Below are 26,185 nucleotides of genomic sequence, written 5' to 3'. Positions count from 1 at the left end.
GAAAGAAAGAAAGAAAGAAAGAAAGAAAATGTGCAGTGGGACAACTTTAAACTCCTTCCCCCTTAAGTGTTGATAACTGATTAAGGGGAGGCAGTCAGTGATCATCCATTCCCTGGGTCAAGTGTTCCCACCCTGGCTCCAAGCTGCAGGCTGGAGCCTACCAGTCTGGGCTTCTCAATGCCAACCCCATAAGTGTCAAGGCAGCTGGACTGTAAACCTGAGCTGGTAACCCTCTGAGAAGTGGTACTGAATCCCCCATTGTCTTTGTCATTCTCAGGGTGCATACCAAATGACCTACTCTTGCTTTCCTTGCTCACACCATTTCTTTCCCCTAGTGACCAGAGGGCAACTAAACTAGCTCAACCCCATGACCATATTGTTTAAGTGAAAACTGACCCTGCTAAGGCCAAATAAGCTGGCAGCACAAAATTTGTACCCAGCTCCATGGACAGCCAGGTAATCTCAGACTGTGAAAAAGGGGGAGCAAGTGGGGTTCAAAATAAAGAGCCATATACGCTCGAAATCCTCACTGATCCAGTTTCAGGCTCTGCCCTTTGGATCCCATGCACTAATCAGCTGTCAGTGGGATCATCCCAGATCAGCAAGGGGGGTGAAAGGGGCAAGATTGGCCCAGCTCATGACCTGCAATGTAAAGATTAGGAGTCTCATTGTTTCCTGCATGTGTAGCAATGGCTATAATTCAATGTGTTCAAATAAAGCTCATAACAAAAGTCATATCAAAAGTTTACTGTGCATGGGATGGCTTTAACCATGACTAGTTCCTTCAAGAAACTCCATGTGCTTTGTGACAGAGTAGTTTTCTCTCCAGTTCATCAACTTTTTGAAGGAAGTACGTATATATCAAAACAGTGAAAAGGTGAAATTAACATTTTTTGTTCTTTTTCAATATGAACTGAGCCCTGTTATTTAGTTTAGGTCTCAGAATAATGATGTAACATTTAGGGCAGAAAATACAACCCAGTAGCCCAGCACTGGAAGCCAAAATAGAAAAAATCTCAACAATTACCATGTGTTTTCCTTTGGTGCTCAGGTAGGTTGGAACAAAGGACAACCAAACACTACAAAAGACCAACATGCTGAAAGTAATGAATTTGGCTTCATTGAAGATGTCTGGCAACTTTCTGGCTATGAAAGCCACAGTGAAGCTGACAATGGCCAGAAAGCACATATAGCTCAAGACACAGTAAAACATGGTCCCTGAGCCCTCATTGCATCCCAATATGATTTTCTCATGGACCGAGTGCATGTCCATATCTGGGAATGGAGGGAAAGTACTCAACCAAAGAACACAAATCCCTGCTTGTATAAAGGAACAAGAAAAGACAATTGAATATGCCAGTCTTTTCCCCACCCATTTCCTCATCCTGGACCCTGGTTTGGTGGCCATGAAAGCCAGAACTACAGTGATAGTTTTGGCCAACACAGAGGACAGGGCCACAGAGAAGATGATTCCAAAAGCCACTTGTCGGAGAAGGCAGGTTACTTTTCCAGGCTGTCCAATGAAGAGCAAGGGGCAGATGAAGCAAAGAAGGAGAGAGATGAGGAGGATGTAGGTGAGGCTGCGGTTGTTGGCTTTGACAATAGGAGTGTCCTGGTGTTTCCTAAAGACTCCAAGGACTAAAACTGTGATCAGGGAGAAAGAAATTGCCAACAAAGTCAAAATAGTCCCTAAAGGTTCCTCAAAAGAGAGGAAGATGATACGCTTAGGAAGACATTCGTTTTGGGCCCTGCTGGGATACTGAACATCTGGACAGCTGATGCAGGAATCCATGTCTAAAGAAAAACAAGAGAAACAAGAAAGAACTTAAAACTCTTCTAGTTTCTGAACATCTTTCAGAAATAAGACTTTAATTTCAGCAACGTAATTATTGAAGCAGAACTGATTATATCTAACTTTTCAGCTGCATCCTATGCTGGAAGCGAGAAGGCTGGAGATCTCTTCAAGGTAAGGAGGCATTTGTCCCCTGGCCCGGAAGAAAGCCCCAGCCTTCCCAATGGGTCTACTTAGACTTTGCCTGCTAAATAGCCAGCGCAAATCAGCGTTGAGCCATGTCAGAATTTCAATAGAATATGGCATGGCAGCTGCTACTTCAGAGTAAATAAAGGTTCTCCACTGGGGTTCTGTTCTGGAATCCTTAGTGGATTAAAAAAATCAGTGGATACCAAATCAGTGGAAAAATAGCTTTAAAGACCCACCTCCATGTTTCTTGCGTCTCCATTGTCACCCCAGAATGCATTGGTATAGACATTATACCGCATTTAGCCACTAGATGGAGTGAATAATGGAATCTTGTGGATTGAAATTACAATTATTTAACAACACGAAAGTGGGAAATTGGATTTTGGTGCTTTTTTCCTTGTTAAAAGACCTCTTTCTGCAGCAGCAGCGGCAGCAATGACAATAATAACAATAATAATAAATCAGTAAATATCAGGATCTAAAAATTGAAATCCAAGGATTATGGTGCAAACCAACAGTGGTCATCCCAGTTGTGATTGGTACACTAGGTGCAGTCTCCAAAATGCTTGAACTGCATTTAAAACATTGACAAAATCACTATTGGTCACATACAAAAAGCTACCCTGCTTGGTTCAGCACACATTATTCATAAATACATTATGGGTGGGTGCCAGACTAGTAATTAACACCAAGTCCAGCTAAAGAACGAGCAGCTGTGATATGCAAGAAAAAAATATGGCAGAGTTGCAGTGATAGTTTACTGGAAACTTTCCAAACAAAACAGAATATGTGCATTGTCTCTGGATAGTACGTTCCATACCTTTCTGATCAGAGATCATCCCTTCTGGACATGGAACACAATCATAGCAGCAAAATTTCTCTCCCTCCCTCTTTTTCCTGCTATAACCAGGATAGCAGTTGTCATTGCACACAGAAAGGGGCAGCACCTGTTCTTAACCATAAAGGGAGATCAACTTTCAAGTCAGCAAGTGTTCTTTTGATTAATTATTTCAACAGTAGCAAGCAGTTGATAAAGAGGGAAGGAATACGTCTCAGAGTTTTATAGTGCATTTTTGATATAGAATTAGATGCCTTAAATTAAATGAAAGAAACAGAAATAAAATATTGGGCCATGTAATATATGACTGTAAGGATACCGACCTTTATTCTGATACAGTGGATGAGAATGTGTACACTTGGGAAAAATGGCACGGTTGATCACAGCCTATTTTATCCTTAGAAGTGTTTGTTTCTGGTGGGTAAGATAGGATTACAGCCTAAGTCTGACTGAACACAATGGGATTGCTTCTGAGTAAAATAACTGCTTTCAAACACCACTTCCTTAATCTTTAGCAAATTGCCTTGTCCTAAGGATTGATGGGAACCTTAGTACTATGCATGGATGTGTGGTAAAGTAGATGATATGTAGAGTAGGGAATGGACAGCCCCATCCTATTGTAGGTTGGGCTGTCACATTGAAGCATTTACAACAGCAGAACAGAGTTCCACTGTTGTAAAATGGCTGACAATGGAGTGTTCAGAGCTCCACTGATGGCCATTTTCTGAGTGCAGCAGCAGGTGGTGATAGTGCTGTACCTCCACCAAAGGACCCTGCCACATCCACATCCACCATAGAAAGTAAGGCAGTGGTGGGGTCAGGTAGGAGCAAAATGAGTTGGGGAGGGGGGAGGAACAAGGGATGGGGAGGCTGTGAGAGCAGGTGGATCAGGTGACAATGATGCACACTGGATCCTATCCCTTCCTTATGCAGCCTCCCAACACCCTTTCTCTCCTCAATCTCTCACTAGCCTCAGAGCTGTTGAAGGTCTGAGGAGACACATTGTGAAGCAGAAGGGGTAGGGATATTTAGATTTCCTTTCCTCTCCAAAGCCTCCCCCCCCCAGATACAGTGTGCCACTTTTTAGCACAGCTGCACCAACCGGGGGGGGGCAGAGGTGGAGTATAGGGTTGGCTCCTTGATTCAAATCTTTGGTCAGCAACAAAACACAGTGGGTGTCCAGATCTCTTTCTAATCCAGCAGTTCCCAAATTGTGAGTCCATGTCCCACCAGTGGGCCACCGACCCAATTTTGGGTGGGTCACAAAACTGACAAGAAGGCTATGTTCATCAAGGGTTAAACAACCTGCTACTTGGGGGAAGCACTGCTGCCCAATCACCATGATAATCACAGAGGCTGGTAAAGTGAATTTTTTTTAGGTGAGTTCCAATGCTAAGAAGTTTGGGAACCACTGTTCTAGTCTATTCAGGTATGAATAAAGAATGAAATAACCCTTGAAACCGTGTTTTGATTTTCTGGGAGTAAAGTTGGGATATGAGTAGAATGTTCCAGTGCACCTCTAAAACATGCAGATTGCCTTTTGTGGACCAAAAGTTTTGCACTTTCACCTTACCTGGTTAAAACTTTTGTGCCATACAATTCTGCTGTCATTGATAGTTAAAGCTTTCCCAAAAGGTTCTAGTCTTCCAACTTTAACTCTAACAAAAGACCTATTTGGAAAAGTGACCCAGTTTGTAAGACCAAAACCTTCGATGAGTTGCCCATTCTCATCAAAACACACTGTGTCTCCAGCACTGGTATTGAATGTTATCTTCATTAGGGAGGAATGGAGCTATGTTCAAAGCAAAAATAAAACAAGGAATTGGAATAGTCAAAGTAATCTTGAGAAATGCTTGTCACCATTAAACCTACCTTATTTTTCAGAGTTTCTCTAATATAAACAAAGCTGTATATTTTCTTAGAACTGTATAATATTCATCTTTCTGACTTCAGCCAAAAGGGGAGAATGAAAGAGAATGAAACAGAACTGATTTTAAAAAAAGTATCTGAACAATGATGCAAAGCGGTGGCACGTAGCTAAGGGGGCACAGGGGGTGGCAATCACACCAGGCAACAGGTTTTAGGGGGTAAACAAGCTGAGTTTGTCACTAGTAGCCAAAATTGTGAAAACCTTGGTATGTACGAATAATATCACTATGTTATACACCTTTGGAAAGGTAATTTAATGCTGAGTTCACTGGAAAAAAACAACATGTTGGAATATCTGTATTGTATCAAATGTTATGGCCAATTAACCAGAAAACATTTTATTTATTTATTTACTTAGTAAATTTAACTTGATTTTGTCATACAGGGAGGGGGGCTACAAAATCTTCTTTGACTTCATGTAGCAGATGCCTTAGTTATGCCACTGGTTATGATGTCACTTTCAGGGCATCATTTTGCCCTCAGCACTAGGGGGCTACACTTTCATTAGCTATGCCACTGATGTGGAGCAAAAGCTTTGCCACTAAGATGAACAACTGAAGATCTCAGTGGAACTATTTTCACCTATTATTTCACTTTACTCTGGATCTCTAAGTTACATGTTAACCTTTTTGAGAAAATTGACCTCAGTCATTGGGAATAAGTTACCTGCCATGGCTGAACATCCTGAGGTTCCAGCAATACTCTGTGTTTGGGACTGGATCCATACACAGCATGTAAAGCATGTGCCACAGCATGGAGAGCATTGTAGATGTTGTAACTGTGGCCAGTCATGCTCATTTCAAAAATCGTTTGAGGCAGACTGTTCAGCTTCTCCTCCCCTGTGCAGGTTTGCTTACTCCTTTCATCTTCATCAGACAGTGGAATTAGACAGTCAAATGCCTGCTCCCAGAAGTTCTGGATAAAACCATCTTCCTTAACCCAGGAAGGCTTTATGGTCTGAAGAAATGCTTGGAATCCCAAAGGCTCATTTGAATGAACTGTGAACGATAAGGCACCATGAAATGTTTGTGTACCAAAATGCCCTTCTACATTTATTGAGTCAAAATCCCAGTGAGATGTAATGATCCATACTTTACCCAGGGGAGGTAAGGAAAGTACATGAAATGCAAACAGAAGTGTTTTCAAGACCTGCATGGATGGAAATTCTCCATAAACAAAGAAGACATTGGCATTTTTCTCCACAAGAACAGCATATTTTTCCTGCTTCATTATAAGCAATTCCATCATCTCAGCCAAGTAAGACTGTTTAGGTGTTCTCAGTATGAAGGCATCACAGATTCCATTCTGAGAAAGCATTGGCAGCACTGTTTGCAGAAACCTATCCCCATTGTTATCATCCAAAACAAAGAGCCCAACCCAAGTCCACTGGAAATGCAGAAGTAACTGGACAACCCCCATATACTGGTAGTCCTCATTTGGAACCATCTGATACATGGAAGGGAAGAGGGTTTTGTCACCCTGTGCTGGACAAAATGCTCCATATGTGAACTGAAAGGGAATGCATATCTCTTTTTCATGTTGATTTTGAAGGCATTAATTGATCACACTTCTAAAAATTCCACCAGAAATATAGCTTACCAGTGGAAGCTTGTTGATTTCTACAACAGTAGCTATGTTAAAAGAGTATTCCGAAAGAAGCCCCCCAATGGTAGCTATCAGTCTGTTCTGTGTACCACATCTGTAGTTGGGAATAAATCTGTCTTGCATGGAAAGCAGGCTGAGGGTGGCCTTGAAGGTCATCTGTGCAGTGTAGTAGTTATTGAGGATATGGAACCCCAAAGTGATGTTTGGTAAGATCTTAGGATTCTCATTCACCTCTTTAACAGCAAATGCCAAGGCTAAGATGTGCTGGTAGTTTTTCAAGATGGAACTGCAATGAGAGCAGCATAAGTGAGTAACAGTAATACAGTTAAACACCACAGTTTGCAGGCCATTAACATCAAAGTCTTGTTAGCTCCATGTTCTACAGAAACACTGTCCCAAACTGGAAATCTGTGAGCAAGGAGAATGGGGTTGTAACTCAGTGGTAGATCACATTCTTGGCATGCAGGCGGTCCTCAGTTCAACTGATGGCATCACAACTTGGGGGGGACGACAAAAGAAAAATGAGAAGAAATTCCTGGAGAACTGTTGCCAATCAGTGCTGCTGAGCTTGGTGAACCAGTGATCTGCTTTGTATATGGGTGTGTCACATGTCCATACATATGAATGTCGAGTGTATACAGCTCTTGAGAAATTTGCAGTGAGTCTTTTCCATTTCTCTCTTTTGATATTATAATGCTGCTGATTTTTTTTCTCACTATGAATCTCTGAACCAAGATGTTGAATGAAACAGGGGGAAAAAATGAAATAAAAATGTATGATATGTGTGGATAGATCATTTCCATTAATTAAAGCAACAGGTGCCAAACCCTGGCCTGTGGGCCAGATCTGATGCCTGCAAAACACTGTCCCTGTTGTGTTCAGAGCTTACTATTCTGCACGGCACCATCATATTGTTTCTTCTGATCTTCTCAGAAAGTTGATCTGGCCAGTCACTTCTGCATTCCATCGCCCCAGCAAGCTCTGTGCCTGGATTTCTGGGTGGAAGCGACTGGCCGGAGCAACTTCCTGACAAGATTGGTAGGAAAGGTATGACAGCACCAAATGGAACAGTAAGCTCTGGACAAGAGGGGGGAAGCTTTCCCCTTATACAACGGTCCTGCAGTTTGGAGACTGCTGAATTAAAGAGTGTAACATATGAAAGTGGAGAAGAGTATATTTCTAAAGTGGTTTTGTTCAGAGACTATATCATAAATCAAAACAAAGAAGTCACAGAAGACTGGAAAAAAAAAATACCTCAGATCTGAAAGCAACACATACATGAGCATTATCACAGGGGAATTAAAACATTACAGTATTTCTGAAAGAGAATTTAAAATAATTAAACAAGTGGACAGAGGGTTTTTAGGAAGAAAGAAGAGCAAAGCAAAGCTGAGAAATGAGTAAAATAACTGGAATAGTAAAATAGCTGTTCTGCCTTCTTGGAAAGAGGAGAAGAATCTTACATAGGTTCCTCAATCAAAGCCCGTGTGGGTTGCTCATTGAAATACAGAGTGTCATCATGGAAATAGAAGATCTGAGAAGCAACTCCTCCGACAACCAGGGCACCTGGCTGGTAAAACTGATGAGAAATAGGGAGGGGATCATGTGCAGTGCAAATCAGAGCATGTGTCCTGCATACAGTGTGAGGCAGCAGCCCAAGGAACAGCATCAGAAATACCATCATCCTGATCATCAAGCCATCCTTCCAGATGCAGATTTCCATATAGACTTTAGCATAAGCTCCCGATCACTATGCTTTATCTACAGGTCTCCTTGAATCATGCATTACTCTGTTGACAGCACATGTTAAAAATCTCTACAACATGATTTCTCCCTTCTAAGCAAAATAGCCTTTTCTTTTCACCAAGCTCTGATGCAAAAATAAGTGACTTTTTCGAAAAAGGGGGGAAATATAATGATAAGGGAGGAGGTATGACATTGACCAAGGAAATGCAAAGAATTTATGGCAGAGTTGTTGCTTCTACTTTGAGTTTCAAATTCTCACTCTAAGACCACAATATCATCCATGCTTACAGGCCCATTTCCCCGAGTGAGGTTTACTTCAGAGATAGAGGTTGCACAAAAACTTCACTGTATGAATAAACACTATATAGTTAATCCACTGAATCAAATATTTTATGAACTAATTTTGCTAGTTTGTTTCTTTGTTGAAATATAGAAAATTGGCCTATGGAAATAAAACCTAAAATACAAAGGGAAAGCAGCATACAAACAACTAAAAGAGCCCTATTGTGGCCTAATGGCCTGTTGTTGCCTAGATCTGACTATGAACAATAAGTGGAGGTTTTATAATAACTTCCAGGACAGCTGATCTTTTTAGTAGCATCCATAAAACAGAAGAGGAGAGCAATAATTAGTACAATTATAGGGGAGATAATCATTTCCCTAATGTATTGGCCATCTAGCAAAACAAATTTCTGACATCTCAAAGCAAGTATTCTTCCCCATTCTTGTTGTTTTCTTGTCTTCCCATTCTTGTTTGTTGATTAAATGAAAGGACAATGGTTATGGGCTGACACTTGGGAAAGATCTTTCTGTCCAAGATTCAAGAAAGGTCCAGCCAAAGTTTGTTAAAGTAGAAGTTATTGCAAATTAAAATGAAGGGTGAAAGGGGAGTTAGATGGTATCGGCTGACTCCTCCCTTGTTACCTATCTGCATATTGCAAAATCTAAAAATCTCTCTGCCAGGAAAGGCACAGAATTTAGGGCACCCCATGTGGTGCTTGCCAGCTGTTGAACTGTTCATTCCTTTTCAGAATTGTGTATCTGGATTAATTAGCAAGGCCTTACCACTCATCCATCAGAATAGGTCAGTGGTTCCCAAACTGGTGGAACATGATCCACCAGGGGAACCAGAAATGGGCCATTCCCTCTTAAGGGGAATGAGTGGTCCAGGAATGGGTGCCCCGACAGTGCCGTAGCAATCGTGGCACCATGGGACCCAGGAGTGTCTTTACATACCTGGAGGGGTTGCACTGGCCTCCAGGAGGATCTGGGAGGCTCTCAGCCTTGCCACAGCTCCACAGGGCTCTTAATGGATGGGGAGGAAAGCATGTTGAGAGAGAGGACCTGCTTCAGGGTTTCTATAGTATTGGTATTGCTTCTGCAAATGTGACCCAGTTTCATTCCAAATCTGATTTTCTCTTGTTCGTGGGTGGGTGTGTGAACAAAGAGCAAATATATACAGAGGTAACTAGGACGTGAAGGAATCCAGAATAGGCTGAACCAGCATTGCCATATCAGCTCACCTCCTAACCAGAAGAACCTCTCTCTGGTCTAGATTTCATTTCAGCCTTTGAGCTTCAAGCACTCCTTCACTGAGTCCAGGCACCAATTCAGAATCAAGGCTCTTTTAGGGCCAAATCCTATCCAACTTTCCAGCACTGATACACCTGTGCCAACAAAACATGTGCTGCATCATGGAGTGGGGGGCAGTCAGAGGCTTCCTCAAGATAAGGGAATATTTGTTCTACATTGCGATTGCATTGGCACTACCGTTGTTGCCCTGAATGGCTCTGAGGATGAGGGGAAGGAGCACTTACATGGGGTATTGTGGAGTGTGCTGTACTTACCACACCACCTACTCTCTAGCTCCACTTCTGGGCTGGACAACATCGTGCAGTAAGTATAGATTGGGCTCTAAAACTCATCTGAAGAAAGAAAGAAAGAAAGAAAGAAAGAAAGAAAGAAAGAAAGAAAGAAAGAAAGAAAGAAAGAAAGAAAGAAAGAAAGAAACAAACAAACAAACAAACAAACAAACAAACAAACAAACAAACTTGCTGGACAAAACTCACTATAACATGCTTACAGATGTTTATATTTTGTAGCTGTTCTGTAGCCAAATGCCTCGCCCTGCATGCCATGTGCTCAAGATGGCTCAAGATGGCATAGGCACAGCAGAGCCCTGCTGTGTGCCATCTTAACAGGTCAGTGGTCAGAGGCCAAGAGGTCAGAGGCACAAGCAGCTGCTTGTATCTTACTATCGTTGCACCATTGAGAGTGTCCTAACCTATGATATCTTGGTGTGGTACGGAAATTGCTCTGCAGGGGACAAAAAAGCTCTGTAGAGAATTATTAAGATTGCGCAGCACATTACCAACCTTCATCTACCAACTCTGGAGGACATCTATACATCTCGCTGTCTGCAGAAGTCACATAGTATTCTGAGAGACCCCTTCCATCTGGCTCATAAGTTCTTTGAACTGTTGCCTTCAGGTAGACGATACAGAACTACGCACGCAACACACAATTCCTGAACAGTTTTTATCCCACAGCCATAATTACATTGAATAAGATGATATAGTTGTTATCATGCTCCTGGGCATTATGGTCTCTTATACTGTTTTTATATGATGATGCATGTTGTATAGAATGTGTGGGTGAGTGTGTAGAGTGTGATTGTTGGAATTGTAGTATATATTTATGCTTGTATCTCAAAGGTGCATAAATTTTGTTGTGCTGTAGCACAATGACAGTAAAGTTACTACTACTACTACTACTACTACTACTACTACTACTACTACTAAATCAAAAAGTTTCTTGGAGACCCTCCACAAGACCCTTTGGCACGGACTTGCTTGGTCCTGGGTGCCAGTGGCATAGCTAAGGTACCCAGGGGCACAATTTTTTTAACACCCTCATAACCCCATAAACCCCCCCCCCAAAAAAAATTAATACCCCCATGCAACATCTTAGAGACCACTAGGAGTGTCCTAAGAGGCCTCTAAAAGGCATTTCTGGTTTTTGCTGAGAACCAAATTATCCCTTTAAGGCGTGGCACCCTGGAAAATGTACCCCCCCTTAGCTACCCCACTTCTGGGAGTCTGAAGCTATGATTGAGTGATGTGGGGATGGGTGGAAATTGTGGGCTTCACAGATCCTAGGATTGCTTCCAAAATCGTCCCCACCTAAATATTTTCCTGGAATTTAGATGTCTGGGTTACATGGCCTTGCCTTCAAAGTGGAACCAATACATTAGGACTCTTCTGTGGTTCTGTTTTGTTTCCTCTTTGCTAATACAGGGGAATACAAGTTTTGGGGTCTTTTTGTTTTTCCTCACTATGTTATTGAGGTTCCTGCACACAGACTGGGCATACTTCGGAGGACATGTGTAATATGTAGACCAAACAGGTGCCAGACTGAATGTAGTGGTGCATGGCACAGGTCACTGAAACAGCTCACTGGAAGGAAACAAAAACAAAGATGCAACCACAAAGAACTTTTATTGTTTGAATATTAATGTAATAAGAGGGAGAGGAATACAGGAAAATGCAATATAGTGTAATGCAATAGTGAAACTTCCCCAGAAGTGAAGCCAGGTCCAGTTTGTCCCAAGCCACTTGCCAGAGTGCGGTTGTGATGGTGATTGCTCTGTTGGAGAAAGGTTGGTACCTTTTCAAGGCCTCTTACCATCAGCTCAGTTGAAATGCCATGAGTCAGAGTCATGATTTTTTTTTTCCACTGAGTTATTTCCACAGTTCTATCTACTTTTGACAGCATTCCTAAAGTAGCTTCCAACACCACTGAAACAAAATTTAGCAAAGGAAAAGGTGATGCTGTAGGGCTGTTAGCTACTGAATACATAATTGTACCACCACAGTAAGGACCAAGGCCGGCCTTAGGAGCTGCGGGGCCCAATTGAAAATGCTTTTGTGGGGCCCCCCTCCAGATCTCCAAATAACTAATAATCACAAATATTATAAATAACTTTATTAATTTTAAAACCATTAATAATGGATGTTTTCTTCTCTCCCCATGAACCCCACTTTTTGGAGAAGGAGGGCCCTTTTGCCAGGCAACAGCAAGAAGCCCCTGGCTGCCCTCCCACTAAAAGTCTCTATAGGGTTCCTTTACTTCAGAAGAGAAGGTTGCAAAACTTGTGCTGAGGTGGATCCTGCTCTGGTTACTTGCAAAGGGCTTAGAAAGTTCACCCAGCTCCCGCTGGCAGGCAAGGAAGAAGGTGGTGGATACTTGTTCACAAGGCACTGTGATTTCTCAGAGAAATATCTAATCTCTGTAGTGGAAACACTCTAATGTAGGGGGCAGGAGGGTCAGAGGTACCAGTGGTGAGGCAAAAAGTTACTCTGCCCATGCCTAGAGGTGCAGCTTGCATTTTGGTTTGCAAGACCGAGGCTGCCATCCTATTCACATTTTCCTGGAGTAAGCACTATTGACTATAATGGGACTTACTTCTGACTAAAATACATAGCATTGGGCTCTCAGTCACTGGGTGATTGCGTAGTTGAGTTGAATGTAAGCCAAGATTGATCTAGGTGTGTATTCTAATTTACACATAGTGGCCACAAGGAATCAGACTCATTTCTGTGGCTGGGCTTTTTGCAGTGGGTCTGCAAAGGGATCTCCCAGTGACCCCATGTTATGTGGAGCAAGCAGCTTCCTTTTCTAACCCCCCCCCCCCCACAACAATGCAATGGCTGCTCACTGTGGTTCCCTTCCGTGATGTGGTGACAGTAGTTGGGGAGTAATGAATAATCCTGGGGTGTGGGCAAAGCTCCTCCTCAACCTGATCCACCTTCATCATCCTGCGACCGAGCTCCATTGACAGCAGACAGAAAGAGTTCTGCCATTGCCTTGAATGGGAAATGGATTGCATGCTACCTTGAAGGAAATGCAGTTCTGCACACTGCAGGGTAAGGAGAAGTGCTGAAGTCCCCTCACTTCCAAGTCACAGGGTGAAGCAACACCATCTTCATGCACCACTCTCTAATTTCCAGGAAGAGGTAGGAAACCCTCTTCCCCCCTCCTCAGAAGAAACCAGCTGCATTCTTTTCCCCTTCCAGTGAAAGGAGAGAGGAGGAGAAGTGGACCTGGAGTGAACAAGTTGTCATGGCAACAGGCCAGGCAGCCCCAGGAAACCATCCTATCCATACTTTTCCGGGAATAAGCCACATTGACTATAATGGGGCTTACTTTGGAGTAGACCAGCATAGGCTTGGCCTCTCAGACTACAATCCTATCCACACTTTCCTGGGAGTAAGCCCCACTGACTATAATGAGGCTTACTTCTGAGTAGACAAGTTTGGGCTCTCAGGCTCAAGTTTTTTTTCCCAACTGCTGAGTGCAGCTTGTAAGCCTTGTGCTGCAAGAGCTCCGCCTGCCTGCCTGCCTGAGTGAGGCTGGAGGGGCAGGCTGTGGGGCCAGGCATGCCATCTCGGCTGTCTTTGGATTCCCTCCAGGGCTTGCTCACTCCAGGCAGCTGGCTTCCAGCCTCGCTGCCTTGAAGTCAAGCAAATGATCAACAAGCCTCACACGGGCCCCTTAATGCACGGGTCCCAATTTGGGGAAATCAGGGAAATCGCCGAAAGGCCGACCCCTCTAAGGGAAAACATATAAGAGGAGAATACACAAAGGTTTTTTCTTTCTTCTTTTTCTCCTTCTCATTCATTTTTTCCTCATCAACTGCTCCTTCCTGTTTAGGGAAGGTCTCAGTACAATTATATAGCATTTGGGGAAAAAGATACAACCCAATAACCCAGCACTGGAAGATAAGATAGAGAAGATCTCCACGGCAACCATGTATTTTCCTTTAGTGCTCAGGTAGGTTGGAACAAAGGACAGCCAAACACTGCAGAAGACCAACATGCTGAAAGTGATAAATCTGGCCTCATTGAAAGTGTCTGGCAACTTCCTGGCTTGGAAGGCCACAGCAAAGCTGACAATAGCCAGGAAGCCCATGTAGCCCAAGACACAGTAAAACATGGCGGCTGATCCCTCATTACATTTCAAGATGATTTCTTGGTTCAACGAACGCATGTCCATCTCTGGGAATGGAGGGGACATATTTAGCCACACTGTACAAATACCAACTTGAATCAAGGAGCAGGAAAGGATGATAGAACTTGCCAGTCTTGTCCCCAGCCACTTCCTCATCCTGGATCCTGGTTTGGTAGCCATGAAAGCCAGAACCACAGTGAGGGTTTTGGCCAAGACACTGGAAAGGGCCACAGAGAAGACGATGCCAAAAGCAGTTTGTCGGAGAAGGCAGGTCACCCTTCCAGGCCTTCCAATGAAGAGCAAGGAACAGAGAAAGCAAAGGAGAAGGGAGATGAGGAGGACGTAGGTGAGGCTACGGTTGTTGGCCTTGACTATGGGAGTGTCCTGGTGCTTCATGAAGGTTCCAAGCACCAAAGCTGTGATCAAAGAGAAAGAAATAGCCAAAAATATGAATATGAGACCTAAACCTTCTTTGGCTGTGAGGTAGCTGATGGCCTTGGGAATGCACTGACTGTGCTGTTTGTTGGAATATTGATCTTCTGGACATTGAACACAGGAATCCATATCTGAAAAAAATGAAAAGCTCTTTAAAAACTTTAATTTGTTGACCTGTATCTGGAGAAAGGAATTCTGTTCTTTGTAACAGTCATTACTAAAGCACCAACACTCAGAGTTACCTGACTGAGTTGTTCTTTAGAGGCTCCCAACCATGGGCAATAAAACATGGTTTGTCTTGAACTAAGTCACGAGTCTCTGCCTCAGTAACTCAACTCAAAAAGTACTAATGGGGGCATTTTCCGAGTCACCCGAAGCGTTTTGGTGACTCAAAAGGACTCGAGTGTGTGAGAGTGGGAAGGGAAGCAACAAAAGGGATCATTATTAATGTTGCAAATTAATTAAATAATATTGTGAATTCTGTGCACCATGTCAAACAGCTGCCTGAACCTTCAAAGTAACAAGGTTCCAGCACCTGGAGTTCTGCTTTCAAGAATCTCAGTGGCTGTGGGTCACATCAAGATTGATTAAGGGTCCATCACCCTTTGTCCTTACTGCAGACCCACACTGGCTCTTTCCTCTCCAACCTAAAAATTGAAGAGGAAAATATGTTCCAAATGGCACAAACATTAGCATTTCCCCTTCTGAAACAGCTGACAAGGTGCTGGGGGGGGGGGGAACAATGGAGACTGGAGCTGTGGCAGAGGCCAGGGGTTGAGATTCCTTCTCCCTGCGATGAGTTTGATCTATTTCAGGGGTTCTGAACTGATGCCTCATTCATCATATTTTTTTCAACATTTCTATTATTCACTTAGTCCAAAGAACTCAGGGTCATGTTCGGGAACCCTCCCCTTCCTTATTATCAGAGAGAGAAAAGCTATTGACCTATAAGAAATTTATGCAATTTGCTTTAGATTTGTTTTAGTTCAATGCAGGTTTGGGCAAAAGCCATGGGAAAGTGACAGCATCTATCTCCATTCCATGAAAAAATGAAAATTTATTTCTGGGTGTAGAGAGCAGAAGTGAAGGTCAAGCGCCATAATTTCCTCCCATTGGACAAGATGTTGTTCTCTGTTTCTCCTACCCTCCTGGTCAGAGATCATCCCATCTGGACAGGGGACACAGTCATAGCAGCAAAATGGCCTCCCTTCCTTCTTTTTCCTGCTGGAGCCAGAATAGCAGTTGTCATTGCACACTGAAAGAGGAACCACCTGTCAACAAACGCAGAAGAGGAGTAGTATCTATCAAATCTGTGTGGAGAACAACTGCTCTGTGGGTTGTTCATGAAGAGTGACACCATCTCTTGCAAGGGAGAGTGAATGTCTGAAGAGGGCTAACGTGTAGACACCACCTGTGCCAGCACTCAGAGAGAAAAAGAGGGACTGAGGGCCCAATCCGAAACAGTGTGCACCAGCTTACCACCAGCACGTCCTGCTGCAAGTGCTGTAAAGCACATTTGTGACCAACTAGCACCAACGGAGCACCGAAGTTAACCCAGCACCAGTTGCCACGGGGCTAGTGCCGGTGGAATGCTGATGCTCCGCCACTCCGTGGTCACCTGACCTGCTGGGCGGCAAAGAATTATGTGGGTGCATAGGAGAGGCGAGGAGAGAGCTTTCCAGGGCAGGTGGGGACAGGGAGACAGCAGGGAGAGGGTGGGGTGGAGGCGTGCCAGTGGAGGGAGAGGGACAGGAGGGAGGTGGGACCGGCGGAGCTCAGCTCAACTGGTTCTTAGCTCTGTGTCATACTGGCGAACCGACATGGAGGTTCTGGATTCCACAGCAGCCCAATGGCTGCCACAGAATCAATTAGCCCCATTGTGGGGCTACTTCCCATCCCCTGAGGAGCTGGCGGTGGATGCTCTGTTGCACATAGATTGCCACGGCAGCCATTTTGGCACCACAGCTGTCCTGGTGGAACGGACAGTTCAGGATTGGGCTGTGGGACTTGTTCCAGGTCAGCTACTCCTTTATGTAGAAGAAGCATCACACTGCTCTCATCATACTATCCATTGATCACCTCATAAGAAGTGGTGGAGCAGCTGAAACAGGGAGATGATTGCCAAAGACGAGAATGGTGGCCTGATCCAAGTGCCAGGCAGTGCCAGTCTCAGCCCCAGCAATGGCCATCAAAACGGTGCTGTAGGTTACATTGTGACTGGGAGATGGAAGGCGATACTGGGGAGGTCAGTGCCAGTAAGTGTTGGGTCTCCACACCTCTTGGAGGCCAACCTGGAGCCAGCAAAGGAGAGGTTCTCTTTCCTCAAAGACACCTCCAGCTGCCCAACTTGCTCCACAGGATAGAGCAACGACTGTAAGTTGTGGGCAGGTATAGATTGTGGTGCACCCTCACACCAGCTTGCTGCTTTCCCTAATCCACTGCCCAAAGCGAGGGGTACAGTTGGCTTCAGGGCTGGGATATCTCAGGGTAGAACTTGGAAATGATCAAAATTCATGTTTGCTCCCTTAGTTTCAAGATTGCACCATCTGCAGCCAAGTGCGCACCTGGTTAAAAGTTCTTTGCCATACAATTTGGTCATCATTGATGGTTAACTCTTGGCCTGGTGAAGCCCGAGGATCCAGCCTTCCAACTTTTACTCTAAGGAAAGAACCATTTGAGAAAGTGACCCAGTTTGTGACATCAAAACCAGCTACTAATTCTCCATTTTGGTCAAAGCACACAGTCTCTCCAGCACTGTTGTTGAAGAAGACACTCCTCAAAAAGGGATGGACCTTGTTTGCAAGACAAGAATAAAAGAAGGTGAAATGAAGGTGTTGCAACTGAGGAGGAAATATTTAATCAATTATTTGGTAGCAAGTTCTACTAAATATTTATCTTTGAAATAGGGTCAGCCCAATCCTATCCTTCCCTGTGCCTGGAGGAACAGCTGTGCCAAAATGGTGATCACTGTGTCCCAGTGGGAAATGTCAGAGCTCTCCTTGGATCAAGGGACTTTTGCCCCTTCCCATGAAGAAAGCGACAGCCTCCACGATGGAGCTTCTCAAGTCTGTGTCAGCTATTTTGCTGGAGTAGACAAGAGAACCTCCGCACTGGACTTTTCAGCTCTACAAAGAGGAGAACTCAGCTAGTCCCACACCCCAGACTGGTTCCTCCCACCACCACACTGTCCTCATTCCCTGGAACTCTTCCCCCCTGCCCCACAAGCCTGCATTGCTGCCCGGAGCTCTTACCATCCTCCGGGTGACAACCATCTGGTGAGGCTACCAGTGCTGATTGGAGGTGGCCCAGCGCCGGAACTTGTTCCTCCAAGTGTGCCGTGAACATGCTTTACAGCACACTTACGACACCCAACTCTGGAGCTGGAGCTCAGAGCCAGTGCTAACTGCCTTTAGGATTGGGCCCCAAATCACTGCAATTTCCATCAAATTTTATAACGCAGAGTTAAGGGAAGAGTTCCCTCCATTCCTGGGTGATATGCCATCCTGCTCTGTGTGTGTGTTTGTGTGTGTGTGTTTGCGCTCGCGAGAGAGCGAGAGAGCGAGAGAGAGAGAGAGAGAGAGAGAGAGAGAGAGAGAGAGAGAGAGAGAGAGAGAGAGAATTACCTGCCATGGGTGCATATTCTGAAACTCTTGCCTTCCACTTGATCTCCTAAGTGTGGATCTGGATACGTAAATGGCATGCAAAGCATGTGCAACAGCATAGACAGCATTATAGACATTGTAGCTGTGGCCAGTCATGCTCATTTCAAAGAAGGGAGTAGGAAGGTTATGCAACTTCTCTTCCCCACTGCAGGATGTCTTGCTCTCTGCACTCCCAATGTCAATGCTCAAGGAACAGTCAAATGCTTGCTCCCAGAAATTTTGGATGAAGCCATCTTCTTTTGCCCAAGGGTTTATAGTCTCAACAAATGACTGGAATCCTGGTGGTTCCTTTGTGTGAACTGTGAAGGATAAGGCCCCATGGAATCCCTGCACATCCCAAAGCCTTTGAACATTTATGGATTCAAAATCCCATTGAGATGTAACTATCCATACTTTCCAGACAGGTGGCAATGAATGAAAAGGTGCATAAAACAACAATATAGATAAAACAAGCATGGAAGGTTGTTCTCCATGTACAAAACAGGCATTCACTTTATTATCCATGAGAACAGGATAACCTTGAACTAGTTTTAAAAGTGAGTCTACTTCCTCTTCCGCATAACTAACCTTTGTTGTTCTCAGTATGAAGGCATAACAAATGCCATTCTGAGCAAGCAGAGGCACCACTGTATGCAGAAACCGGTCCCCCTTGTCATCATCCACAGCAATGAGCCCAATCCACGTCCACTGGAAATGGTGAAGTAGGCGGACAACCCCCACGTACTGATAGACTTCCTTTGGGACCATCTGGTACAGGGAAGGGAACAGCATGTTGTCACTCTCTGCTGGGGAAAATGTTCCAAAAGTGAGCTGCAAGAAAATGAATTATCATTTCAGATGCATTATAAACAAATTAAGGGCCCAATCCTAACCCATTATGTCAGTGCTTTTCAGCACTGGCATAGCGGTGCCAATGGGACATGTACTGCATCCTGCAGTTGGGGGTAACTTATGGAGGCCTCCTCAAAGTAAGGGAACGTTTCTTCCCTAACCTCAGAGCTGCATTGCCCTTATGTTAGTGCTGGAAAGCACTGACATAAGGGGTTAGGATTGCATCCTAAATTAGGTAGCATCATTGCAAAATGTCTACACGTCTGTGCATTTGGCCTACCTGTGGGATCTTGTAGATGGCTAGGATGGTGGCCGCATTGGCAGAGGTTTCAAACAAGAGTCCTCCAATGACAGCAGTTAAATTGTTCTGAAAGCCACATCTGTAGTTGGGGATAAATCTGTGCTGTGCTGAAGGCAGACTCAAGGTGGCTTTGTAGGTCATCTTTGCAGTGTGGTAGCAGTTGAGGATGTTGAAACCCAAAGTGATGTTGGGTAGGATATGGGGATCCTCATTGATATTTCTTATAGCAAACGCCAAGGCCAAGATGTGCTGGTAGTACTTTGGCATTGAACTGAAATGCAAGTGATGTAATGTTGATCCTAACGGTTAAGAAAGGGGGGCTAATGCAATATTAAGATTCAAGAATATAGTTTTGTGTAATTTCGAGAGTCAATCAGAGTGTAAAACTCTAGTTTATTAGAATTGTTGTTTGAGATAAGCTGTCAGCAATTCTATTTGTAACAAGTGAAAAGAGGAAGTTGGTTAATTGGACTAGTACAGCATAGCACCCAGGAGTAAGTTCTATTAGACTCATTGGAGCTTTCTTCTTGGTAGGCTTCTGTAGGACTGCACTGAATGTCAATCCTGAATATGCACCACTGCAAACGTTTTTTATGACTCAACTTCCACTGGATTCATTTCAGTTGGATTTAGTCAATACTACCTTTCTACACTTTGAAGCCTTGGAAAGAATTATGTGTCTATACTGTACTGTTAGTGATATATATTTGTAGATGGTTTTTAAATATTTTAAATCAAATTACTTAATTCTACTGGTTACAGTCACGTATATATGTTTAACTTTTACTTATATAAGTGTTTTATGATTTCATTATTAGTCATCCAAAAAAATAAGAGAAGAAACACTACATTGATGGTTTAAGAAAGTTATTTAATTCACAATCAATTCAGCAGTCATGGGTTACATTCTTTGTAGGAAACGCTGCTTTTCTGAGATATCAAGCTTGGAGAAGGCAGGAAGTGCACAGTTCAGAATCTCTTTCAGTCCTTATTGTTGCTTTTTGCTACCATGTAGGCTTATCTGTGAGATTCTCAGCACCACTAGGTGGATTCAGACAAGAAGTATGGAGCCAACTGAAAGGCCAGGATGAACAGACCACTATGAATAACTATGCTCATGAGATATGCGATGGAATGGTAGAATTTGGAACAACACTGGGCATTAGGACATGGTTTAAGGGATTCTGCTTTTGCTGAAAGTGACTAAGGACCCAGTCCGAACTAAAGTTTTTCCATAGGGTGCTGTGGTGCCAGCAAGCTTCTGCTGCATCCTGTGGGCTGCCAGGGATCAGTGGCACATACCTATGGATCCATTGCTCCCAATAACTGCCTTCCTCCTGTCCCCACCATGCCACCCTAGGGTCCTGATCCCTGCTCTGTTCTTCTCATCCCACTCACTTACTGTGAGTGATGAGCATCTGATGCCATTTGTGGGGGTGCTTCTAAAATGACCACTGGTAATGCTCCGCACACTCCTCCGGAGGCCATTTTATGACACCGGAACCATGTTCTGCTGAGGTTAAAGTGGTCCCAATCCTAATTAGGACTGTAACTTGGCTACCTTTTTGAAAGGAAGATTGGCTGTGACACCCTACAAGATATGATTGCTTGGGAGATTTAAAAAAAAAATTGAGTCAAATGGAGAAAAAACACATGTCAGAAGAGAGATAAGATGAACAAAGTATAATATGTATATGGTGGGGAGTTAGTTTTTTAGAAACAGAAGGGATGAGGGGAATTTGAGAAGACAGAGATGAAGCAATGGAACATTGAAAGAAAAGGACTAGTGCTGAAAAGCAAGGGGGTCAATCCAATGAGTTATTTTTGGGTGCCAGCCTATTTTATGGAAATTGAAAAGGTTTGTTTCTTAAGCACTCTGTTGCTTAAATATTACTTCTTTTTATGTGATCTAGTTATATTGCAGAATCAAGTCAAAAATTACTTACAGAGGTTCACCCATCGGCATCTGTGAAGGGTGTTCCATGAAAGAGGGGCTGTTGTGAAACACAAAGATCTGAGCGACTGGAGCACCGACAAGAAGGTTACCTGGCTGATAGGATTTGTGTGTTATAGGAAGGGGATCGTCATGGGTGGTGCAGTTGATTGAATGAGACTTGCAAACTGTATGAAACTGTAGTACAAGTAGCAGCAGTAGCACTGTCATCACCATCTTGATGCAATCAGATCCAGCCCAAATGTGGCGTTCCAGGATTCAATCTAGAGCATCATGTGGTCAGCATCCTGCAGTTTGTGTCTTTAAAAAGTCAACGGAGATACTGTGTAACTAAAAATATCTGTTTTAGCCAGGTTGTCCCCCCAAGAATGGGAATTTTAAAATATATGATGTATAAATATAATCTCTCTCTCTCTCTCTCTCTCTCTCTCTCTCTCTCTCTCTCTCTCTCTCTCTCTCTTCTCTCTCTCTCTCCCCCCCTTGTTTTCACTGAGCTAAGACAAATTGGAAATGAAATTATTATGTGCAGAGGTACATAGTGGATTTTTTTCCCCAGTTGTGCAGGAAAGGAAATATACCTAATTAAAAAGATGTACTATTCATGCAAAAGGGTAACAGAGCCCTGCCTATCCTTAGATACTGTTCTGAACAATATAGGAGGCCTATATAGCATCTTTCAGGTGCTGTTATTCTTGATCTAATTGGTAGCTCCTGGAAATCCTTTGGGCAGCAGGGAGAAAAGCACTGTCATGTTGACAATGATGGACAAAATAATCACACCCTCAAGGTCTTGTCCTTTGCTGTGGCACCATGAATGGGAATAGAGCTCAGAGTTTGGGTTTTATTTGTGTAATCCTGTTATTTTCACCTCTGAAGGAGTGCATGAAGAATCGGCATCTGGCTTGAACTTCTGAGCTGCCACTTCTTAGTGAGCAGACTCAGGTCATGTATTGTATGTTTAAAATGAAAAGGCCATAATAAGCCAAGAAGTGACTGTGTAACCCTTTGCAAAGTTCAGTAGCAGAGAAACATCCTGCATTAGCTCCACGGAACTTGAGCAAAATGCTTATTGCTAACAATGAAAAGGTGCAGGATTTCCACTGTATTCCTCCCTGTTTTACGGTGTTGCTCAAGAGCCATTTTTTTTTTTTAATTTAGAGGAGCATAAGCTGGTCAAAGTGAGAAATGACTGTTAGCGCTGTCAGCGCTAATGGTGGTTACCCTGCCCCCACCCTAATGCAGACAGGCTGGGGTGGCTTGTTCCCATTGGCCCGCCTGCTGTGTAGTGGCTGCCCAACCCAGCTCAGTCCGGGAGCAAGTGGTGACCCTGCCCTCCCGGCCGTTTGCCAGTCTGAGATTAGCTGGCTGTCGTTGGGGTGGGTAGGAATTTTTTGCTGACATCCTGATTGGCTTTGGCTGTCAGTTTTTTTGCCTACCCAGGACTGTTGTGGCTAAGGTTTTCCCATGGTTGCACTGAATTTGGTTGCTTTAGCGTGGAGTGTGTGGTGTTAGGGTAGGTAGACACACCCCGGTGTCCGTCTAAAACAGCAAGGTCAAGGGGTTAGCCAGTACCACTCACATGATGCTTTCCCAGCTCAAAGAGGCTGGTTGGCAAGCCCCATTGACTGGACTTTCACACCTGGCAAGCTTGACCTGCGGGCCACCAGTCCTGCTGTTTTTACCATTTGGGCGACGTTGACAGGTTGTCCTAGGCCGCAGGTCTGGTGACAGCCTCGAGTCAGACAGTTTCGCCCTTTGACCTTGGGGGCGGTAGACAGCTAGGTTCATTTTGCCCTATTAATGACCCTGCACAGCTTTGGACTGGGTGTTTAGTTAACTACCCCAGTCACCCTGCTGTAATTTAATTATCAATAAAGTGGGGAGAGTTTTAAACCCAAGCCGCAGTCTGGTGCATTTATTTGGGGGGGGGGGTGCGCCGGTAAACAGAAATCTGCCTTCTGTTGATATTAGTGCCAACAACTGATCCAACACAGTATTGTCAATACTGACAGGTAGGTTACTTTCCAGGCTTTTGGGAGGAGTTCTTTCACAAGCCCACTCCTAACCTGCACTGGAACAGGCAGACTAGCTGGTCTAGTCCATATTCAGTGCAATGCTGGGTCTGCCTGTGGCTCAGCCTGGAGCAAGGGGAATTTATTTCCCTTACCCCTGATAACGCAGCAGTAGCCCCAATGGCGCCACTCAGATCTGCACCCCTAAAGAGTTGGCTCCTCCTCCCGGGCCATCACAGGCCTGCCCAGTGCCTTCCCCCAACCCCAGAACACCCCCTTTCCACCCGTCACCCATCCTCCCCAAACCCTTGCACCGGCCTGACTCACACTGGGAAAGCAGGACCTGATTCAGCCTCCAGAGGTTGGCGCATGTCTGTGTGTTGGCCTCCCAACTCTTGTGGTGGTGTGAAAGCACCTTAAGGTGCTTTTGCGACACCTGCAGGCTTGCAAAATGTACTTGCGCCAGGCCAAGGGCACATTTGGTTTGCGCCCTAAGACCCATTAAAACAATACAAGAAAACAGCCAATAGAAACTCTTGTGACTGGGTGTTCTTATGTTCAACTAGACAGATCCTAATGAAAAATGCTGTCAAACTTAAAGAACCCTTGTATCCCTGCACAGGTCCAGCAAGAAACCAGCAGCCCCTGTCGCCTCTATTTTAATGCCCAGGCTGCCCCTCCAAAGGTAGAGTTCTATGTTTCTACTTAGAGTGTTGTCTGGGCAGCATCGCTTTTGTCACAGTCTTCCTTGGGTGGCAAATGACTCCAGTTTTGCTGTGAGATAAACACTGTCTCACAAACTCTTTTCTGTGGGGTCCATGGGTGTAAATTATGCAGTGTCCTGTTGCAGAAGAACCTTTATACAATTGCTCCCCTTTGATCCTTGCTAGGTTGCTTCTAAGAATAAAACGGGAGCAGAGGTGGTAGAAAGGTTTCAAAAAAAAAACATTTTTGCTTATGTTTTAAAAGCAGGTGCATCTCTGTTAGTTGCACATATCCTAGACCGGAATGTCCCAACTATTTGGCAAGAGGGCCACATCATCTCTCTGACACTCTTTAGGGTCAGGATTAAAGAATTAATTGACATTTAAAATTTGAATAAATTTTACATAAATTAATACATTAGAGATGAATGAATGAAGATCTCAAGCCCTTTGCACCGTGCACAAAGCAAGGCAGGCCTTTCCTTTGCTGTCGCTGCTGCTTCACAGGCCTGAAAAAGAAAGCAGTGGAGGGAGCCCTCAACTCACATTGGAGGTCAAACAGTAGGCCCTCCCACTAAGAACAGTCACATCAAGCTAGGACAGGCTCCAGCAAGACTCTAGAGCAGGGATCTCCAAACTTTTTGGCCAGAGGACCGCATCAAATATCTGGCACGGTGTTGGGTGCCGGAAAAAAAAATTTAAACATAAATTGATATAAATAAATTAGAGAATCTTAAATGAGTGATTAAATGAATGAAGGGGTGAAGCAAATGAAGACACGGAGTCACATTTCAGGGTTCAGGAAGGAGCAAGCCGCTTTTCCGTGCCTGCATTCCTTCATTTATTAACCTCCACTTTAGCCCAGTACAAAGGTCAGTTGTGTAAACATTGCAAGCTACTTAGGGGATTATCCATTGTGCTGAATCAGGTTTGTTTACCGAACGTCACGCTGTCAGCTCATGAACAGGGCCAGCTCAAAGTGTGCTTGCCAGTCCTGCCACATCAGCAAAGGGTAAGGTCCGGTATTTCCCTGATTGTTTCCTTCATCTCCCCCTTTTTTAAATTTTATTTTTCAGGGGGAGGGCAATACCTTTGCAGGCGCTTGTGTAGCAAGTCTAAACCTTGTCGGTTAAGTAAAAGAGTCCCCGGCCGGTGATGTAGGGTCAGTAAGTGCATTGTCTGACACAATGAGGGAATGCATTGAACAAAGCAACAGCTTATGATTAGAAGAGCTATTCCAGAGATCCCATATCCAAAGTTCTGTCTAAACCATGCAAAGTTCGGTAGCCATCCCATAAGCCAATCCCAAAACCCGCTAAGCCTACATCTTGCTGTACTTGTTCAGTAAGATTTTTTTTAGCTCCTCAAGTCATCCCTCTATACTGTGGCTATTATCAGTCAAAGCAACACATATTTTTAAATGTTGAACATCCATGATGATGTTTAAATAACAAGAAGTCAATGGCAGCTCGATGTTGTTCTGAATTTAATAAAGCTATTGCTTGAGATGTGGCATTAATGGCCTTTAGAGCATCACAAACTAATTTGCTTAATTGTTTAGCGTTGCCCACCACTAGTCCTGGGAGTCCCATTAGGGAGGTTGCCAATGAAATATATTCAGCTTTACTTAACAATTTTACATTTGAATCACTATCATTGTTGAGTGTTAGAGCGCGTTTGGCTCGAGCAATTGTCTTAGGAGGTAACATTATTACAAAACGACTAAGGCAGCACTTTGCGCCATTGGTTAGGTTGGCTGGAATGAAGTTAAAGGTTCTGCTTCCACCTGTAAAAAACCATCCCTTGGGCAACATGGTATGTTTGTACACAAAGGAGACATTCTGAAAATTGGAGCAGTTGAGTTGTGGGCCTGGGGGTTGATAGCAGTGTTCAGAACAATTAACAAACCGAGCACAGGTAGCATTGAAAGCAGCCACATTCGCTGTATGTAGGGACAATGCACCCAGAGGCAGTTCTTTAATTGATTTCCCCCACTGGAGGTATCCTTCATACCCCTGGCTTGTTAAATTGGCATTAGTAAGATTTTGTAATAGCCAGGTATCATTATTTAAATCACCTGGTTGGCAGCACACAGGAATCAGGCATGTCCCCAATAGATCTCCTGCAGCAAACTCAGTGGGCAAACAGAAATTTGAAGTGTTAACAGTCTGAGCAAGG

The 26,185-nt window shown here is 44.1% G+C and overlaps 2 protein-coding genes across 2 annotated transcripts; both read right to left on the bottom strand.

Annotated features, from left to right (window-relative positions):
* Positions 1 to 883: 883 nt before the first annotated feature.
* Positions 884 to 8,076, bottom strand: LOC136653220 (vomeronasal type-2 receptor 26-like). The gene is made up of 7 exons (XM_066630127.1): positions 8,032 to 8,076; positions 7,817 to 7,932; positions 6,348 to 6,639; positions 5,415 to 6,257; positions 4,393 to 4,611; positions 2,802 to 2,928; positions 884 to 1,794 (listed from the first exon to the last, which is right to left on the bottom strand). The coding sequence occupies exons 1-7, from the start codon at positions 8,074 to 8,076 to the stop codon at positions 884 to 886; spliced, it is 2,553 nt and encodes an 850-aa protein (XP_066486224.1).
* A 5,699-nt stretch (positions 8,077 to 13,775) lies between these two features.
* Positions 13,776 to 19,604, bottom strand: LOC136653219 (vomeronasal type-2 receptor 26-like). The gene is made up of 6 exons (XM_066630126.1): positions 19,317 to 19,604; positions 18,773 to 19,015; positions 18,233 to 18,532; positions 16,516 to 16,607; positions 15,688 to 15,803; positions 13,776 to 14,674 (listed from the first exon to the last, which is right to left on the bottom strand). The coding sequence occupies exons 1-6, from the start codon at positions 19,602 to 19,604 to the stop codon at positions 13,776 to 13,778; spliced, it is 1,938 nt and encodes a 645-aa protein (XP_066486223.1).
* Positions 19,605 to 26,185: the final 6,581 nt, after the last annotated feature.

The sequence above is a fragment of the Tiliqua scincoides genome, chromosome 5, assembly GCF_035046505.1.
Source record: "Tiliqua scincoides isolate rTilSci1 chromosome 5, rTilSci1.hap2, whole genome shotgun sequence".
In the NCBI taxonomy this organism is placed as follows: domain Eukaryota; kingdom Metazoa; phylum Chordata; class Lepidosauria; order Squamata; family Scincidae; genus Tiliqua; species Tiliqua scincoides.
Note: the sequence above shows the minus strand (reverse complement) of the source record. Positions and strands in the feature narration are given on the sequence as shown.

Excerpts from the sequence above, each read along its gene's own strand:
- LOC136653220 (XM_066630127.1), bottom strand. The coding sequence starts at position 8,076 with ATGGAAATCTGCATCTGGAAGGATGGCTTGATGATCAGGATGATG. Across the intron at positions 6,640-7,816 it reads GCTTTGATTGAGGAACCTAT|TTCCATCTTGAAAAACTACC; the intron begins GTAAGATTCTTC and ends CTCTCATTGCAG. Across the intron at positions 1,795-2,801 it reads GATGATCTCTGATCAGAAAG|ACATGGATTCCTGCATCAGC; the intron begins GTATGGAACGTA and ends GTTTTTCTTTAG.
- LOC136653219 (XM_066630126.1), bottom strand. The coding sequence starts at position 19,604 with ATGCCAAAGTACTACCAGCACATCTTGGCCTTGGCGTTTGCTATAAGA. Across the intron at positions 18,533-18,772 it reads TCATACTGAGAACAACAAAG|GGATTCCATGGGGCCTTATC; the intron begins GTTAGTTATGCG and ends TGGGATGTGCAG. Across the intron at positions 14,675-15,687 it reads GATGATCTCTGACCAGGAGG|ATATGGATTCCTGTGTTCAA; the intron begins GTAGGAGAAACA and ends CATTTTTTTCAG.